This window comes from Streptopelia decaocto (assembly GCF_964273445.1).
Source record: "Streptopelia decaocto genome assembly, chromosome: 11".
Classification (NCBI taxonomy): Eukaryota; Metazoa; Chordata; class Aves; order Columbiformes; family Columbidae; genus Streptopelia; species Streptopelia decaocto.
This window is the reverse complement of record NC_138666.1, coordinates 15,161,687-15,176,877: the sequence shown is the minus strand read 5'-3', so window position 1 is coordinate 15,176,877 and position 15,191 is coordinate 15,161,687. Positions and strand designations below refer to the sequence as shown.

General features: G+C 39.5%; 2 protein-coding genes across 8 annotated transcripts in view; one reads left to right on the top strand and one right to left on the bottom strand.

The window, feature by feature from the left end:
- The window catches only part of LOC309444819 (neural-cadherin-like), a gene marked incomplete at both ends in the record, with an annotated part of 57,103 nt that extends 54,929 nt beyond the window's left edge, over positions 1 to 2,174 (top strand). Inside the window, one exon of the mRNA XM_082062952.1 lies at positions 1,773 to 2,174. Within this exon, the coding sequence (XP_081919078.1) occupies positions 1,773 to 2,174 (402 nt within the window). The remainder of the gene's footprint in view (positions 1 to 1,772) is intronic.
- Positions 2,175 to 5,951: 3,777 nt separating this feature from the next.
- Positions 5,952 to 15,191, bottom strand: part of DPY19L3 (dpy-19 like C-mannosyltransferase 3) — a 30,072-nt gene continuing 20,832 nt past the window's right edge. For 5 of the 7 annotated variants that reach the window (XM_082062896.1, XM_082062893.1, XM_082062892.1 and 2 more), the window contains 3 exons: positions 9,863 to 9,995; positions 8,991 to 9,149; positions 5,952 to 8,361 (listed from right to left, as the gene is read on the bottom strand). In XM_082062896.1, the coding sequence (XP_081919022.1) occupies positions 8,200 to 8,361; positions 8,991 to 9,149; positions 9,863 to 9,995 (454 nt within the window). In that variant the 3' untranslated portion in view covers positions 5,952 to 8,199. Of the gene's footprint in view, positions 8,362 to 8,990; positions 9,150 to 9,862; positions 9,996 to 11,747; positions 12,016 to 14,141; positions 14,237 to 15,191 lie in introns of those variants that run through there. The other 2 variants (XR_014185157.1, XR_014185158.1) reach the window with 2 other exon arrangements.

Sequence of the window (15,191 nt, the reverse complement as noted above, 5' to 3'; positions counted from 1 at the left end):
AAAATGTATTTTATGCTTTCTCTTTCTAACTGAGGACCTGAGCTTTGTTCTGCTGATTCATTACTGCAAATGGTAGATGAATTATTTGCAAGGTTATGTACACAAGGGTGCATGTTTTTAAGCAGAGATAAGTGCCTATCAATTTTTAATTTGTCTTACAGCAAGTGATCCTATGTGTGTATTTAAAAGTACTTGTGGGGGTGAGTTTAGCAGGAAGGAACTAACAGCTGATGGTTTGGGTTTCACGGCTCAGGAGCCGCTGAGGTTCCCAGTGGTGATTAGTGCTGTGGCACCAAGGGCTTGAGGAGCCTGATGGAAACTGATGGTTACGGGCAGTTATTCAGACTTGTTAAGAAACCGAGGGGCTCTGTTTGTTCCTCCTAAGCCCTAAAGCACATGGTGGTAGTGGAAGAACCTTTCTGCATTTTTCTGTTTGGAGAGAAATACACCAGTGAACACAAGCTTCATTTATACTTGCAGTAGACCAGATAATACCCAATAACATTAACATTTCCGCTAGCTGTTGTAAGCATTTCTACATGTCAGCTTAAGCCAGAACTTTGAAATAAAAATGCGGATATTATAGATGAATAATTTAAATAAGCTATTTGCTGACCCATAGACATCTGCTATGTTTAAAAAAGGTCAGGAACTTCATTGCCACCTTTCAGACTGTTTGTTTCATGGATTCAAAAGGTGGTGTGACTGCAGGGGTAGCAATAGTCACTAATGTGATGGGTCACAAAAAGCCAGTGGTTAAAAAAAAATAAAATGTGACCTGCCCGAAATTCAAAATATCTTCAAGAATTTTTAGTTATAAAATGTAGCATGTTAATTTCTTGATGAATTGGTGTGAACATCATACAGGGGCATTTTCCATGCACAACTCCATGCATAAATCCTGTGTTCCTGGGTAAGATTAACTTCCACTTACGTGGCTTCTTGACTGCAGGTGGGTTTTTTTGAAGCAGTTTCTCTGTCTCTGGTTGAAATTCAGCGAAGGCTCACCAAGATTACCTGGCATCATCTCTTATAAAAGGGTTATGCACAGTTCTGCATGTGAGAGAATAAATATGTTTTGGCAAGTGCTGATTTGACAGCCCTGTCATTGATGGCTACAGGTCAGGTGAACGGTAGGAGCCATACAAATACTCGTTTGCTCTAATGAATTCTGTGTCGCACAGCCTGTCAACGTTCTTCTTTTGCCTGGACATAAGTCCAGAGACACAACCTGTGTAATAGGTGGTTGTAATACGTAGTTACTTGGCTTTTACAATCACACCACTTCCATATAACAGAAATAGCCATTATTCCACAGATTGATAGAATTTTACCAGAAATCACAGTAGATGTTTGAACTACTAATAAGGGAAGATTTCTTTTAACTTCCTGTTTGTGAAAATCCTTTCTCACCTTTGTTGCCAGACTTGGTATCAATGTTTAATGGTGATAAAATATTCAGATCTGAATTTCTGAACAAAAATCAGGGCACTTCTGTCATTTTTATTTAGCTTCTACTATAAGATTAGACTTGATTTTGAACATAACTGTAGTAGTGCAGGCTGCATGGATGTTCCTCATGGATTCTCATCTGCCTGGTTGCTTCTGGCTTTCTTGGGCATGTTGTAGGTGTGAGAGCTGGTTGAACAAGCGAATCCTTCCTGTGTTCACACCAAAGGGACTGCCGTGGTGTTGTTCCTTCTTCATTTCCACTAGAACATGAAATGTTGGGATCTATAGAGAATATTAATGTGAATGGTTTCTCACTGCAGGATGCCTACAACATGGCAGAACTGCAGGTGTCCATCCAAACCAGCCCAGCCTATTCCCTCTACAAGAAGAAAGAAAAACCAACAAAACCAAAGAGTTTCTTTCGTGCTGCGTCCCCAAGCACACAGGAGCAGAGCAGAACATCCGCGGCCACAGGAACCTCATTCAGCAGCGGAGACTTTGGTCAGTACTTGTCAGACGTTGTCAGGAATGCCGACTGTCACCCCCAGGACTCGCTGCGGGTGTTCTGCACCGAGGGAGAGGGCTCGGCCGCCGGCAGCCTCAGCTCCCTGAGCTCCTCTGCGCCAGAGGAAGGGATCGGGTATGATGACCTCAAAGAGTGGGGACCAAAGTTTGAGAAACTGAGCGAACTGTACTCACAAAGAGATGCAGAAGACCTGTAGATCACCAAGTCTGGTATGTTCAAAGTTCTGGAAGCAAGGGTGAAGGACAGTTTTGCATGCTCCTGCTATCTAGTACCCTCCTGACACCACACTCCCCGCTTTGCTTTTCTCCCTCTTATGGGAGGTGGCCAGATTCCCACTACTGAGCCACACTTTCCATCTAATTGAAAAATTTAGTAGTAAGAACTAATTTGGGGACAAAAATCACAGAATGGTTGGGGTTGAAAGGGACCAATCATCTATTCCAACCCTCCTGCTAAAGCTGCATTTGTGACACACTTTGGAAAATCTCAAGCACACCATCAATGGTTACACACTGCAGATGATGTGGCATTTTCATCTGGAAACGCTAAATGCCATTTTTACCCACCCCGAATAATTTTGCTTCACGGATGGTACATAGTCCATTAGTTTGTAATTTTACTAATCCATTTACCCATCTTGCAATGTTTGCAAGTCAGGTATGTCAGATCCTGTATTTCACAATTGTAGCCATCAGAAACAGGATATGGAGAATGAAGCAAATACATATTATGCACAAAAATCTCTTCCTTCTCCAAACAGCAGTAATGTTGTCAGATTCCTCATGTTTTCTCCATAACTGTGGATATGCTGTCATTTTGGCTGGTTTTAATTTAATTTAGCTTGTAAGCTCTGTGGGGCAAGGACTGTCTTTATTTGCCTGTGAAGTGTCATGCCTCTCTAAGGCACCATATAAATATTAAAGAAGCCTTCTGTATGTGATGCCTCTTCCTTGCATTTATTTCAGGTTGACTAAAGCTTGGGCTCTATTGAATTATTACTCTCTCAGCTTTGATCAGATACTTGCGCAGACACGAGTCCCACATGCCGTTCTGTCTGACGAGCCGCAGCAAGGAACAGTTGCTTCTGACTAAGGGGGAGGAAATCCTGAACGTTACATTCAACAGTTACCCACAGGTGCTGGGGTTTGGATGGTGAGAAGCAGTTGACGCATAGGACACACACTCTGATCCTGAACAGTCACGCAGCAGGACACGTACCAGCGCGGAGGGTGGGTGGGCAAAAGAAGCCAACCCGAAGCTGCTGCTTTCCTGCTGCTTCTTCCCCTCTCACAGCTACGGCACTAATTTGTAAACAAACATCAGCAATAACCACCACAACCTCAGAGCTACGTATGTAATTGCAGTTAGACATGTCTTACCAAATATCCAGCATGAAACAAAAGGTCAGAAAACATTCTAAAACTGCTCTAGGAACTTGTGTAGATGGTCTCCATAATAGGACATATCATTTGGAGCTGTCACACCCTATTTAAACTGTCTTTTTCTCTTTCTGGGATCACTAATTAGTTCACTGAATTTACCTGCTTTAATTTGCATGCTGCTTTTTTAATTACTGTGCGATTTCTGAAATAATATCTTCACTTGTTCTGCATTTACACAGATACATACAAATATTTGAGCGCCTCTACAAAAAAACCAGGCTTATCACAGCCCAGCACTGCCGTGGCTCACAACAGGGACAGCTGGTGTGACAACACAAAGCTTTGCCATGGGTGGGGGGGGGAAAAATGAATTAAAAAGAAATCTCTGGGTCCCTAGGTAGCGGGATTTTCAGTAATCTGGTACTTCTATTAATCTTCCACATTCTTTATAGACTTTAAACATGTATTAAGAACATTTTATTTAGTATAAAAATATTTGTAAAGGTCTGAAATTTAAATAATCATGTGGATATTAGTATTTAATCTGTCTGCCTGTCAACTACATTAATCTTTATGGTTTTTCCCTTTTTAAAATAACATTCCAAGTATATAATGTGTAGCCAAGCCATATGAAAGCTGATTGTCCTTAGGGCTGACCTACTGGCTGGTACTAGCAGGCTTAGAAGGGAAACCATGGCTGGATTAGGTGAGCAGAAGAAAGTTGAACATCATCTTCATTATAGAAATGTTAAACACCATGGCCATTTCCTGGGGATGTAAAGAAATCACTTGCACACCACCCTATTGGTAACTGTTGATGAACGGGGTTTTGAGAAATGTGGTTCTCTGGAATCCAGAACCCCCTCTATGCAAGCATACCGTGTTGTGATCACGTTCCGTTAATTAATTTTATAGAAGTCCTGCCTGTGCTTAATTAACACTGGTAACAAAACTTCCCCCAAGCCTCCCTGCAGGAGCAGTACTACACTGTGAAACTACGACTGCCCTCTCGCACCACCCAGGAGAAGGGACCACAGCCCCTTCTCCTGCCACAGCACACCTGGGCTTTTAAAAGCTTCCCTCTGCCTACTCCAAATAAAGCACTTTATACACGTAATTTATCTCTCCCAAAGAATGCAGGTTTCTTTTCATTAAGAATACGTGAGCTTGAGCTACAATGTGAAAACGGGCACATCCCTATTGGTCAAAGCAAATTATATTGACTTGAATGGAGTAACCGCCTCAGTCTACTGACCTTGCTGAAGTTAAAGTGTACTGCGTGCTGACTCGTAAAACTCATGGCCGCTACACCTTTAACTTGTAACAGAGCAAGGAAGACCAGCAAGCTGCTAAAACAATTATTCAAACAGTCAGTGCTATCTGCAATGTAACAGGCTTGAGAAAAAAGTCACAGCTTCCTGCTCGAAAATACTTTGCTTTCCTCCATATGGACTGAAACAAAGCTGATTCCATAACTGCACCTTTCTCAATCCATCCTAATGTAAAAACAATGAAAAAAGTGATTTTTCAAATTGCAGTATTTATTTAGTATACAATAATCATGACATCTCTTTACAACAACGTATTATAAAATAACTAGGTTAGATCTCACCGGCAGAACACTGAAACAAGAAATGAAAATATACTTATGGATCTCAAAGGCTTTTCTCTCCTAAAAACATTCCAGCTACTTGATAACATTTTGTGACTGTTATCTACCTAAAAAGTCACTCATGCCACCATTCCACTGAGAACACAGAGCTGAGAAGTCCTCGCAGACACCAGGCAACGCACACGTGAAGTCGTGGTGGTGCCGCTCCCGCTGCTGGTTCATTGTAAGACTTTGGGAAATGCGTCACCACCAGGGCTGTTCCTGCGGGTGGCTCATAAACACAACCAGTGATGCCACAGCAGCCCCTTGGAAACAGCGGCATCAGGATGATGCAGTTCAGCAATAGGTAAAGTTATTTAAAAAAAAAAATGGCACATTTTTAATGTAGTGAATACAGATCACAGCAAGACATGGGAAGCGGAGAAAATAATTATCAGCCAAGTCAAGCAGCACTTACCTCCTGGAAGCCGCAGGCGCTCAGACCCACCTGTGAGAGGAGCAAAGGCAGCCCTGGCCCAGCCCAGGGGCTCGGGGCATTTACATGGGGACGGGGAGCAGCTGCTCCTGTTTCCACCGGCCGTGCTGGGGCGGGCGCTGCTCTCCTCTGGACTAGTAAGTGGGCTCGTTCCTTGGCATTCTCTATTTTACTGTTTTAAGGAGACGGGTCTTTTGAACACTGTACTATAGTCAGCAAAACACACCCTTTCCTTTAGTATGAAATATTTCTGAGACAGGAACTGTCGCATTGTTCAATAGCATCACAAGATACCTGCGCTTTAAAGACTTTGAACTGCACCAGTTAAACAATCTCCAAAATACTTTGTATCTAATGCTTCAACTGCCTGGTGTGCTACTTTGGGGGATGTTTGTGTTGCAAAAAGAAACTATGTTACTGAGGTGCTTCTGGATTATAAGAGACACTGTTTTTTATGCTTTCCCAAGACAAAGGTAGCTTGGGGTCTACTTTTTTTATTAAAAAAAAAAAAAATGCACTTTTTAGTTTCTATGAAAAGGTCAAATTTCTAATTTGGCAACATTAGAGGCTGTATTTTTGAAAAAAGTCTATTTAAAAATAATCACTTTTACAGTCAGGACTTCTGAGTCTCAGCTGTTACCTACAAGTAAATTCTGAAAATGACAGGGTACCTCTGGGTCTCGGAATCTCTCATTTCAACCAGAGGAAAGTTACTGCACCTTTAAAAAAAGATACAACCACATTTTAAAATAAGACAACACAGCCCAGCCATACTTTACCTTACGTGTGCTTGTTTTCAATTACTGTAAGGCACTCATCGAGGAATTCACTGACCCATGTTTTCAGCAAGAACAGGCATGCATCATTACGGGTCTAATTAAAGTTTTAATACTGATTAAAATGTTTTATTATTGTATTAAGTTAAACTGCAGTGGTCTCCAACCTCATTAAGGGATACAGGCTGGAAATTACACAGGAGTTTCAGTTGCTCAGTTTAAGTACCTGGCGACTGTCAGTGTTTGATTTAAATACATCCTGATTAAAGCACCCTTCGCTTTTGTGTGAGCGGGAAAGTGCAGAAAGACATCGAACGTTGGTTAATGAGTATTTACTGAATATAAAATTGTTTGAGCATGTGACAACCATCTCCATCTCTTCAGTGATTTACCTTAGTACAACTGAAAAGGGAAAACATTTAAATCATTTGGAATTGGAACACAGCTCGGTTGTGAAAGCTAATCTCATTACACATCTTGATTAAATTAAATGTGGAGTTTGCTATCAGTAGCACTTTAAGTTTCCCATCATTAGAAATTAATTGCAGTGGTAATTACTGTAAATGAGTTATTTGCACAGGCCACAAACACTCTTATAGGTATTCAAATGTTAATTCAACATTGGCCTAGAGGCACTTGATTATTACAATTCTGTTTTTCATAAGAAACAAACGATCCTAGCGGATGTCTAATTAAAGTTGGAGATTACTGTTAGACTTTCAATCAGACTTAATCTCTCATTTCAATATAAAACCAAAGCAGCACTAAAACACAGCAAAAGTCAGGTGTTATCTACATGGCATTTAGCAAGTCAATACAATTCACAAAGTTCTTGCTGGTAAAAAGACAGTGGGCACAAACAAATCGCAAAATTCTCAGGATTGAATCCCATCTTTGCTTAATCTTCCAAGTTAATTTAAAATAGCTGTAGTCTATTTTTTTAGGATAAAGAGCAAGGACACAATGATTTTTAGCACAACAATTTTGTGCTAAAATGTGTAGCTTTGTGTCAAAAATAATGTAAAGCAAAGCTCTAGTACCAAAACATATTTTAAATAAATATTTTAAATAAAAGCTTCCTGTTGCATTTAGAGACGACTTTTTCTTTTGTAAGGTTGGCAATGTTCAATTTTGGTATCTTACTGGAATCCACATGGGGAGAAAAAGCATCTCCTGTAGTTTAGAAGGTGAATACAGAAAATAGTGTTGTGAGAATCCAAGCTGAGAAATTTGGTTTTTTGTTTGTTCTGAGCATTTTACAAAGATGCAAACATGCAACATGTATCAAGCATGCTCCAACCTTTATTCTCATTAGAAATACTTAATGCTCCATCATTAAGTGCTTAACATTATAAAAAAGTCTGTTTCTGTATCACTAAAAATGCTGGACAGTGATTTAAGTTTTACTCTTCAAACTTGTCTGCTGTTTGCACACTCACTGATTCAGCAGTCACACAAGCTTGGAAACTCGTATCCACATACATTCCCAAAGAATTCAAAAAAGAGGCACTGAAAGAGCACAAGGATCTGTCAAAGAGGATCAGACTGCAGGATAAAACTCTCATTACGGGAGTAGCATGGGCGGCTTTTGTGGCATTTCTATCATTTCATAGTTAAATTCCAAACTGTTGAGCAGAACCTCACAGGCTGGCTCTTGTGCAGTGGCCATCAGGCTGCACTTGGTGTGTCTTCCAGTCAGTTAAAACTGGAAACAATGCTAGCCTATGTACTCGGGTTAGACTTCGTAATCAAAATGGTCCCTGCTTGCATTTATTTATGAATCTATGAAAATTTTGGCAATATCAAGAATGTTATCAAAAGTAAACTGTCTGAAAAAAAATAAGAATCATAGTAATTAAACAAGAAACCATCAATGCAAAAGTCTTACAAATGGAACATGTTTGTAAACAAGCTCTGTGTTTTCTAACGTGGGTCCTAGCATTAAAATACTGAAGTTGAAGCCATGGTAGGAAATGTTATTTATGCTTAGCAAGTTTGTAAACATGGAATGTTTTGTTTTGAAACACTCTAGTGAAGTGTACGGTGTAAGAAGGCAGGTTTTTTTTAATTTCCTCACAGAAGCGAGGATACAACGAAGGTTTCAAATCAGGTTCATTCTCTCCCAAACCATCCATGATCTGTAATGAAATGGAACAGACTCATGAAATATCTTCAGCCAGTTCACAGCTACAGGCAGTAACAAGAAACTAAAACCAATGTCAACTATACATTCAGAGGGGCAGACCGGCCAGGTTTGTTAACAGCGACTGTATGAAACAACTGGGAAGAAGAAAATACCATTAAAATAGGAAGATCTGTAGTATCATTGTCTCTATTATGGATAAAGGTGATTTGTCAGAGGTACAAATCTGCCTTGCGTTATGTGGTCTGCTGGGGTTCCATGTGAGCCCCCAAAACACTTCAAAACTCCCCCGACACGCTGCAGTAACACTGGTCCTGGGGGAACTGACTCTACAAAGTGTCTTACACCCTGAAAAGGAACACTGTTTGTGTGCTGCTAACCTGAAGCTCATCAGGAAGCGATTACTTACTTTGCCCAGGCCAAATTCCTCCTGCTTTATTACCAAATACCATTAAAAGCAAGCAGTGTTCAATGTGGTGACTTTAAGAATCGCTCCATTAGATTTTGACTTCCCAGGCTCATGATGAAATGGAAATAACCCACGCTTCTTCAAATCGTAAATGTATTTCAAAAGGAAGTTAAGCAAAATGTATTTTCTTTAGAAATCTTTTATATAATACTTACATGGCCATTAGCTATATCAAGTAAGTCCCGTAACCGACAGCCTCTACTGTGTCTTCTTTCGTAACAAATGCTGTCTTCCAGGATCACATAGTCTGTGCCAAAGGATCGCAGTATTCTGTACACATCTTCAGGAGATCTCTTGGCATAGATCTGATAAATCTGTACAAGAAAAAAAAATTTAAGCGCTAAGATACATTACCACTATTTCTTAGTGTGCTCTTTCATAATTGTCTTGAACCAGAGAAATAAATGAGAACAATAATGGTGTGATTTGAATTAAGTATTTAAAAAATATAGAGAGTTTATTCAAGAGCCATGTAGAGTTTCTATGTTATGGCTGCTATGATGCACAACAGCACTGCTGCTGATCACAGAAACACTGGATGGTGCTGCTGTCTGCAAAAAAGCCTTGGTAGATGCCTGTAAGACTTTCAGAATGTCTTAATTATAGGAAAGGATAGTTCAAAACAACCTCCCCAGCTTTGTGTGGAATTTCTCAAGGTTGTTTCTATATATGTACCAGTCTAGGAACTGAAGGGAGTATCAGGCAAATCAGGAAATGCTCCAGGTGGGTTTAGCAGCCCAGCAGGATCTATTAACGCCAACAGCACCCAAACCAGTTCACTCAGAACCAGCCTGAGCCCCTGGGTACGGTCATTCAGACACCTGCCAGCTGTGAGTTAGCAGCTGCCCAGGGTACCAAGAGCTTAACAGAAGTTGTTAAATTCTGGAACTGTATCTGAAGATCAGTTAGTTCAATGAGTAAAGCACGCGATGTGATTTGCGATGTGCCATCAGAGGTTGTGTGTGTTTTCTGGAATGGAGCCGCTGATACGGATAAGAATCAGCTTAGACAATCAGAGCACTCTTACCTGTTTTGTCCTCTCTCTCAGATTCTTGTCCTCATAATGGGGATGATTAGTTAAGGTCCGTCCGGTGCACAGTTTGACTCCTGCTAACAGCTGCATGCTCCCAGCAAACACTGCTGTGTTTGGGGTGTTTGACCTAAACAAATGTTGACAAGTCTGAGGATGTCTCTGTAGGGGCGTTTTTGCATTGCTTGTTACAGATCAGAAGGAAAAAATAAAAGACTGAAAAGAAATTTCTGCCTCTCCTCTATTCAGGGACCAAGCTGTTCAAGCAACTGTGTTTTCTTCAATACGAAGTGGATAAATCACAATAATACCCTCTAACTGCAAATAAAAAGTTTCCTATGCGCTATGAGGAAATTTAGGGAAAACATGATCCTGAAAATTTCAAACTACTTCCCTATTTCATGTATTTCTTTGGTTCACCGAGCCTCTGAATATTTGTAAATTTCTATATCCTAATGATTTTAACATTTCAAGAAGTTTCTTATGACTTAGATTTGTGTCTGCTATATAAGGTATTCTATATTTAATCTGAGTGCTAAAATTTCTTTTTACTGTCTAGGCATTCACTTGAAATGAAAACATTGTCATGCGAAGCATTAGTCCTTCTATTCTACAACTGTGGGAGAGAAATGATGAAAAAGTCACTGCAGGAGGGAGGGTGTGGGGGGAGGATGCAGAAGATTCCCGATAGAAATGCTATCGGTTATTGGTACTGTGATCTCATCTGAAATTCAAAGCTGACATCTAAAATTGTTATCTAAATAAGTCTTGGTATCTCAAGATTGCTTAAATACCCAGAATGAAAAAAATTTGGTGCTCACCTTGCCCCCAACATGTTTACAAACTAAAATATTTGTAAAGACACAATAGAAGGGCATAGCAAACAGGTAAGGTAAAAATGCCAGGCAACAGAAACTACTATAATTAGGCTTATTAAAAATGGTCATATGTTTAAGTGTTTTCTAGCACATAGTGGGCATAAAACCATGAAAAGTTCTATGAAGACAAGACAACAGAAAGCAGCATACATTCAATCAAGTAAAATGAAATTATAAAGGAATGGGAATAGTTGCCTAACATCCACATGCACATATGGCACCTATAGTACTCAAATAGCTGTGACGCTTTGCCGTGCACTTTAGGGAGCACTTTGAAACTGCAGCTATGAATTCAGTCTTAAAGCTCTGTGATCGGCTTGAAAATGTTAACAGACAGGTTCTAAATTTTGCTGTCGCCTTTCAAGAGATTACGCTCAGCAAATGAAATTAATAATTACAAATTCTTCCTAAAACTTCTTGCACTGGTACATTAATCTCATCTAGGAAGGACAGAGATGGTACTTTTAACAGGCCAGTTTAACGTTAGTGATAGACTAGTTTTGCAGCAGTTTATAAAATAGGTTTCATTTTGAAGTCTGAAAACATTTAATCTCTTGAAAATTTCTTTTTTTACTTAAAATATTCAAAGCCACAAGTGCCATGAAGTAAATGTTCCATTAAAGGAAATAAATTCATCCTAGAATTTAATACAATGCAAATGTAATGGCTCTGACAGGCTGACAGCAAGGACTCATCCTGAATCTGCAGGAAACCAGAACTACTAAGCTGAAAAGAACATGGACTAGATTCAGAGAGACTTGGCAGAGCTTAGATAATGAAAATGATGCTTTTCAAAGCACCGTCAACATATCCCTGTTCCTTCTTGAGCCAGAAAAGTTCTAGTGTGAAAAGACTGTTTCCATGTTTGTTCAAGATTAGTTCAAATTTTATAATGCTCTGCAGTACTTACCCCTGACTTGGCCTTACCATGGCAATCCTGCACCTATGGCTCCTAAAGATGCAAACTTGCAGAATCAAACTTCTTTAAAAAAATTAACCCCACAAGTACCAAAGGCAAAACCACAAGAAAACAAAAAGCAACATTGCCAAGAAACAGCCTGCAGCCTCTTTTCTTACAAAAGGAAGCCAGAGGAAACAGCCATAGTGCCCTTTGCCCATAACTTACTGGGACAAACGCCTGTCACAGGTGCAGAGGATGGGAGGTTCCCCTTTCCAAAAGCATTCACCCTTGCCCAGAAGGGATGAAATACAACCAAGTGCATTCTTATCAAGCATGAAGAGTTTCGCCAACACTTCCTCCTCTTCCTACACCTGAAAAGCAATCCAGTGACCTTCTCTTGCTACTCAAACAAGTGGCTCATGCGCTTTTGTCCTGGCTGAGTTCAAAATCAGGTGACGCCAGGTGTGTACATGAGATTTGGATTTACACGTTTGAAGCCCTAGAAATTCAAAGGTCTTAAGACACATCACTGTCCATATTTTACTGGGGCCAGCTCCGGCAGTTCCCAGACCAACACGCGCTCCAAGGCACCTTTTCCTGTGTCCCCCGGCAATGCCGCAATGCAAGCTGGGACCGGCTTTCCTGGGCTGACCCTGCGCACTGGGAGGTGACGCTGAGCTCCATGCTGTGTCTGCCATCCTCAGCGACTTCTTAGAGAACGTCAGCGTGTGGCTGGTACTGAGGGTTTCTCTGCTGAAACAGCCACTGGAGGGAGTCGTGACAATTAACAGCTATTTTTCAGGTACGGGATGATTTCTACATTTTATGCAAGTGTCTTTCTCTCATCCTCCTACCCGCGTCAGCCGCTAACCGCTGTGGTCTGTATCCGAGGCAGCTAATGTGCTCTGAACCACTGACTGACACTTCTCTATTATAGAAAAACGAAGCAATTTTTACAAATGTCTGAACAAATGATGTATAAAATGAAAGGATAATTTGTTTTTATAGCTTTCTGCCAAGCTCCATACCACACTGCCCAACCTGCAAACAATTTATTCTGTATGAAATGTCACTAAATAATGACAAGGACTTACAGGTCAAACTGATTTACATTATATAATTTAAATGTCATTCCAAGCAGACCTGATGGCATTTTGAACAAATAATCTCATTTATTTTTGAAGCTCTAAGCTTTCAACAAGTTAATTACAGCTGAATTAATGGGTAAACTAAGCACTATAATACATCATATGAAGCTTTTCTTTACCTACACTTAAGAGTGTAGAGAATTATGTAAATATTAAAGAATAACTCATTAAAAATAAAAGGGTCTTACAGGAACTACAGGGCTACGCCTAACCTGCACAGACTCTACAAGTGGTAGTAATTCTTTATTAAGCTGCTAACGAACTATCGTGAAATAGTTTTAAGGAACTCCTACAGAAATGGCCAATGTCGCAATTACAGGCTACATCATTAGAAATAAAATGGCTACTTCTATTAAAAGTCCTCCAGAATTGAACTCTGTAGTTGGCTTTCAAAGTCAGAAAGTCTGATAAATCTCAGATCATTGCTTTACTAGTGCCTGGTTATGATAAGAATCTACAAAGCAAAGGGGGTTTGAGAAAAGGAGATTCTGAAAAGGTTTTCTCAAATATGCCATGATAGATTATCTTTTTTTTTTCTTTAAAATAAAGTATTTTTATTTGGAGAATGTCATGCCAAAATATGACAAGTTTAGCTGCAAATGATAGCCAGTAAAGCGTATTCAGTCAAACTGTTGTGTTTCTTTTTTGCCCCTCTGGTTTAGAAAGGCTGAAAATTGCAAAAACAGAAAATAACAGCCACAAAAAAAGAATTACAAGATGTATTTTTGTTAGTCCTAGCCTCAGTTTTATGCTTGCATATTTCATTCACATAAAGGAGTGCACCTACACAGTTGGTCTTAACCTCGTTCTCAGACACTATCATTTCATGCCTGAATTTTACTGACCTATCAGGCAACGACAAAGGATAAGCCCAAGAATTTAAGAACAATAATAATAATTAAAAAAAGTGTAATATTGCCTTTGAAGTCTGGAATATGTGTTGATTTCAGTGTGATTACCCTTGAAAATCAGGTACCTAAGTAAGAGTGAAGAGTTAAAATTTATAGCTGGCTTGAAATTCAAACATAATCTAAATTACTAAAAGAAAGAACCACCACTGAGACATGGGTGTCCCATTTTTGTAACCGTCAGAGCTTTTTGGAAATTTGTGGGGTTCCCAATAATAGAAAAATTTGCCTGCTTATCCTCCACACCTGGTTCAACCACAGTTGACACACAACTATGCTCTGCCAAATCTCAGCCTCGGTTCACTTTTCCACTGTTTTGGTTGTTGTCTGAGATTTCTAAGAAGCTTCTATATGATTTTTGGTAACTGCTTATGAAATATTCCACAATTCTAGGCAGGTTTCCTCTTTAAAGGCAGAAGACATTGCTTCTTCAACACTTACCAGAGGTAAACTGAGTAGGGAAGTTCACGCTATTGATTTGCTCAGTCTACTGATATTCTTCCCCATCTCACAAATGAGCTTGTTGTTCCTGTTGTCTTGGGGAGAAAGACCAAAACTAAGAATTTTAATATATCTCCCATTTGGGCACACAGCTGTGAACTATCCCTGTGTCTATGGCACGACCTTCTTGACTTTTTTTTGATTAAAAAAAGCTAAGAAAATGAGGTGGTGGGTAGTAAAACGCAAGAGACTGGGATATGCAAGATCATTACGCAAAGAATTGCGCTCTGCAATAGATGCAGCGCAATACTGATAGTAACTTCGCTGTAAAGATACAAACTAGTATATCTTCCTGAAAATGCTCTGGTAATTTCAGTAAGGGGAAGAGTAAAAAATACATCTGCAGACACTTCCCAGTGGATAGACTAATAGCTGGCTGTTATTCAGATTGTGTATTTGGAGAGGGTAATATGCATTTGGACCTAGGCCGATGGAAGGGTTTTCTTGTTGTGGAGAGATGGTAATGTAGATGAGTTATTCCTAATTCACTGCTATACATGACAAATTAGATTTTCTCACAGTGAGTTTTAATAATGAATGATGAGTTCCTGACACTAACCTTGACAGATCATTAACTACAGCAGAACTATCAAGTGTTACTATAGTAAAATATCTTTCTTATGTATCAAAACTTAAGAAAATCTGTCCCACTTCAAGAAACTTACCATAAATTTTGTTGACTTGTATTTAAAGCATAGATAATTAACTCTTCTTTATATGAATATTTCTAAACACAATAAATTCTAAGTAGAAAATTTTCCCCGTAATTGTCTGTCACGATTTAAAACGAAAAGAGGATAAGCACCACTTTAGCATTCTCAGCACTAAGAACATGTGAAAAATTATTCTCATTGGATCCAGTCAAATCTAGTTCATGTCTGGGAATAACTCCACATGCATATTTTATGTATAAATCTATACATAACTCCATATATTGTACACAGGAGACCTGAACTATCAGACATTTACCATCTTTTAATAAAACAGTAG